Source organism: Poecilia reticulata, linkage group LG14 (genome assembly GCF_000633615.1).
Source record: "Poecilia reticulata strain Guanapo linkage group LG14, Guppy_female_1.0+MT, whole genome shotgun sequence".
Lineage (NCBI taxonomy): Eukaryota > Metazoa > Chordata > Actinopteri > Cyprinodontiformes > Poeciliidae > Poecilia > Poecilia reticulata.
This window is the reverse complement of record NC_024344.1, coordinates 27,583,646-27,588,559: the sequence shown is the minus strand read 5'-3', so window position 1 is coordinate 27,588,559 and position 4,914 is coordinate 27,583,646. Positions and strand designations below refer to the sequence as shown.

The window sequence follows — 4,914 nt, the reverse complement described above, 5'->3', positions numbered from 1 at the left end:
AATGTCCGCCAGCGCCCCCTGCCGTCCTCTGAACGCCCCCTGGGGGGCGGTATCGCCCACGTTGAGAACCGCTATGTTAGATGCTAACATACAAAAAATATTTGCATCAAAAGCATCTTAAGAGTGAATTTTTACGGAGCCCTCTAGGGACATGGGGGAAAAAATTCTTTTGCGTTCCCTCGCAATATGATTACTACAATATTTTCTGATCTATTCTGTATACAGTCACAAATGTCAATTTAACATTTTAAATGCATATTTAAAGAGCCTAAATATGCCTCAAATGGTGGTAGAGGGCTGCACTGGGTTTACTTGGGGAATCTCAGACTGACCAGGACCAGTACACAAGTGCCAACAATCAATGGCACCAAAACACGGTCAACAGAAACTGTGGCCACCCTGTGCACCCACCTCCTCATCCACACAAAGCCAGTAACCTTCCCATTCTTACTTGGTGATGGTGACAGTCACGCCTACATCGACACACCCACCACCCAAGTGTCAAAGCTTAATGTTCCTGTCATATCAATAATGACTTATTTCATTCATATGGCTCTTACCTTTCACATTCATATGGCTTCAGTGAAAACGTGTTTATTATTATTAACTCTTTGGTGCAAAAAACTTATTGAAACTTGATTTTTTCACTGCATGTTTGTTTAAGGTTGAGATGGAATTGCACATGAAAACGGCCCTTTAAACCATTCAGACAACCAGCACAATAGAGACGCAGGCAAAACTGTCAGATGACTTATTACTCCGCGATAATAACTCAGAAATAGTATAAATAGTTTGGAAGTATTTTTATTTCTTTCCTACTTATGGAAAGTTTCTGTTTATCAGACAGTCTTAGTGATGGGATTGTTGAGGAATCTGATGGCCACCTGGAGGCAACTGTTTTTGAGTCTGGCTGTTCTGCAGCAGTCCCACAATAAATGCACTAAAGGAAACTTTTCAGGGGGTCGTAGCAGAGAAGTCTGGATACAAGGATGGAAAAACAAAGAAATAAATGGTGAATTGAGAGTTTTGCAGAGAAAAGGAGCATGTATGTAAGCTATAGGTGGAAAAAGTTTAGAATTGTTATTTTATTTTTATTTAAAGCTAAATGTACATAATTTGAATTGCTACACATCCAAAGACTACAATACCAAACATTTTGAGAGAAACTCAAAAAAGTTCAACACAATAAAATCTGAAGTGCTCCACAAAACCGTGATTAACAAATTTTACTGCTTAAAAAATGCATTAGAATTACATGATTACTTTTTCAATAATTTTGGCTGATTATTGGTGATTGGTGATTTTTTTTTTCAAATTTAATCCCCTCCTGGATGTAATCGAAAGCAACTGGATGATCATAATCCCTGATTTTTCTCCGTCAGAAACCGGACCGATTTAAACTGGCCCCGGAAATGGACACCTACGTGTCAGACTTTCTTCAGAACTGTCGGAACTCTGACAAACAGCTGGTGGTCATGGTGAGCTTCTCCTCACTGACCAACAACGGTTACCCCGTGGTGCCGTCGGTGTGGCAGGTGGTGCAGCACCTGGAGCCGGCGGCTCTACGGAGCTACGTGGACTGGCTCAAAGGGACGTTCCTGCAGCCTCAGTCGGACCGTCTGCTGGACTTCAGCACCCGCAAGCAGAAAGACGAGAGCAAAGAGCAGTGAGTGTTGATTCAGATAATATTTCTCTCTTCTTGTGATTACGTTGACGTTCTCTCGTTTAGGAAAGAGAGCTCGATATTCCGCCTGAGGAAGTGGATCGTCGCTCGCCTCGCCTCAATCATCAACAACCATCAAGTGAAAAAGCATGAGGATCTTATCATGGATGTGGCCAGGTGAGACCAGCATTTTAGGCTACATTCATACAGCAAACAAATGCCATCCACATCCATTTATTTTGCCCATATGCAAGCTATGTCCAACTTTTCCACTGCAATCTGAACGGCCAAATTCCAGTCTTTTTCTCCCCTCCGATTGTTTTCAAAGTGCTTTCACTCTGAACAGTCATGTCATTTTTATCCAGCTTTTATGCCATTGATATACGACATGTCATAATTAGTGGTGGGCACTTATCTTATCATTTATCATGGATCATGATAAAAAAAAATTTGATTTATCGTTGTCTCAATAAATTTCCATTAATGATGTTAAACAAACGAAAAACAAAACCGACATTATCTGAAAAGTTTATCTTTGTACTGTTTTTCCACAAGAGCATCAATAAATATCAGCAAATTTGAAAATTTGAGTAAATGTGTGCAGTTTAGTGGTATAAATCAAAGTCCATTCACAACCACAAGACTAACTACAAGAGACATAAATAGTTTTTCATCATAATTTTTATCGTTTATGGTGTTGTCCTGGACTCTTTTTGGGAGGAATCATCTCAAATGATCATTAAACTGAGTTAGAATCATCAGTCCAATTTTTTAAAGCCAAATAAGTGATAACATTGTTTTGGAATAACAGAGAAATAATTTACAATTGCCACGTGCTAATTTTACCATTGGAGTCAATCCTAAACAAAAGGCTGTTATTAGTTGTGCCTTTGTTTTATTAGCTTCCTTCATCTTGTTATGATCTTGTGACAATACCGTCGGCTCCCATAGCCAGAGAACTTGATCTACACATTATTACTTCTGTAAACCAGTGGTCCCCAAGCCCCGGGCTGCGGACTGGTACCGGTCCGTGGACCAATTGGCACCGGGCCGCGCAAGAAATAATTAAATATTTCCATTTGATATATTATTTGAGTCTGGAGGATCTTTTATTTTGAAAATCCTTTAACCGGATTCTCTCGGTTACTTGCGCGCCAACATTGAGCCCACAAGCAGCAAAATGAGTAAGAAACAGATCAGACGTCTTTGGAAAGTTTCTTTGCAAAGGGGAAAAGGCCCAGAGAAGAGACAGGAGAATGGATTTATCCCGGACCGGTAGGTGAGTCCCACATTACAAGCCGCTCTGCGTAACATGCGGCGACCGGCTGCTAATGAGGCAATGAAGCTTCAAGCTGCTTTGCCACGTAGAGACCAAGCAGGCTGTGGATATAAGCAACACTTCAGGTGTCATTGTCTCATCACTCCCAGATGGGACCGTCTGGTTGCAGAGAAACAAGCTCAGGGCTCCGTTAGTCATTATCGTGAGTTAAACTTTTCACAAAAGTAAAATGTTCGTTTTTGTGGCGCATCTGCATCTTATTTTGAAGGGATATGTACACGTTACCATAGCGACCAGAGTCAGAGCGTTTGGGCAGTGGTCGAGAGGAGATGAGTAGAGCTTGTGAGTCTTAAGTCTGGTTTAGACCGAAAGATTTAAGAATGTCGGCCGATTATCCAAACCTCTGTGACCACAGAGCTGATAAAAGTCCAACAGGTTGGATCGGTTCGTGTGTCCAAGGCAGGAGCAACACGAACCGATTCCAGTCAGAACATCCCGATTCCAGAGGATAATCCAGTAAAACCCCCAACATAGGATACGGGAATTTAGAATAACCAAACACGGATGACGATGTAGAAACAATAGTGATAGTTTGTGGAATCATTTTAAGAGATAAAAGACGTAACAAAAAGAAAAGGCAGTGGATAAAAGGCGACAGGAGCAGCCGCTCTATTTGCTGCACTATGATTTGGAGGTGAATATGTTGTTTCATAGTTAACATTTTTAACTGAATAAACAATAATGACCTTTAGATTTAATAATAAACATTTCCACATATCATCTCCGATATCTACCTGACTCTCAGTTGCGCGATATGTCAGCTGTTTAGGATTCCCCTCTGTTCTGACGTCACCGCGCTTTCTGATTGGCTACCTGTCACATTCAGCAGGTTGTATTCTCGTTCCCAGGCAGGGAAAACCCCACAGGCTGCGATAAAAAGGCCAAGACAACCCAAATAGGGCATATTATTCAATATTTAGTGGGAACACCAACATGCAGAAGCTTTATCTGACGGTTCACACACACACCCCTGCACCCCGGTCTGCGGTAATGAAAAGGTTGGGGACCACTGCTGTAAACCATGCGCTGCTGTGTGATGTGAATGTTCTTCTTCTGCGCATGCCTAGAACGTTCACACAAAAGTCTCATTGAGGTCAAGTTTAATTATTAATATGAATGACCATGCAAAAACAGATCTGATTTCAACAAAATATCCAAATTGAGCATCAAAATGTGGCTCCTAGCCGGCAACGTCCTCTGTAAAGCTGAGCTTGTTTCATATCTTTTCCAGGTTTGTCTTTTTCCATGCTTTCTTCAGCGCCAAGAAGGCTACTACCTCGGATATCGCAGAGACGAGCAGAAATCCTTCCATCCCACTGGATGACGAAACCAGAGGAGCCCTTGTTAATTCATTCTTCGGGTTAGACAACTTTTTTCTAACGTTTATTTATTGCAGTATTTTTATTTTTATGAAACTAACAAGAAAGAGAAGTTTATCTTGGAGTAATTTCAGAGAGAGATTTTGAGTTCAAGAAAAACATTCATCTATGTTCCTTACTGTTTGCATGTAGGCTGTAAAGCAACCTGCACCATATAAGGAAAACAACAAAGATTAATTGTAATTATTTGAATTACTGAAAAGATCTTCAACTAATTTAATATTCGATTATTAGCTACTTGAGTGTACAGACTCAAAAAAGTCCATTTTCAGAAAGAATGACACACTCAGAGTAGTATTTAAGCCAAAACTGTACAAAAAATATACATTTTACATTTAAGATTAAAAATAAGAACCTTTGTCTGTAAATATGTCCTACCTAGAACTTAAGTAGCATAGTTTTTGCTTCACCGGTATGGGGGAATTTTTCTGCCATAAATTGAGAGCACATATTTTCAGCCTGCAACCTGAGCCACCCACTGGATGAGCCACCCACTGGATGAGCCACCCACTGGATGAGCCACCCACTGGATG

At 40.7% G+C, this 4,914-nt stretch overlaps 1 protein-coding gene across 1 annotated transcript in view; it reads left to right on the top strand.

Moving 5' to 3' along the window:
• Nucleotides 1–4,914, top strand: part of mybbp1a (MYB binding protein (P160) 1a) — a 37,334-nt gene that overhangs the window by 11,430 nt on the left and 20,990 nt on the right. Inside the window, exons 9-11 of the mRNA XM_008428674.2 lie at nucleotides 1,383–1,666; nucleotides 1,730–1,840; nucleotides 4,234–4,362. Of these exons, the coding sequence (XP_008426896.1) occupies nucleotides 1,383–1,666; nucleotides 1,730–1,840; nucleotides 4,234–4,362 (524 nt within the window). The remainder of the gene's footprint in view (nucleotides 1–1,382; nucleotides 1,667–1,729; nucleotides 1,841–4,233; nucleotides 4,363–4,914) is intronic.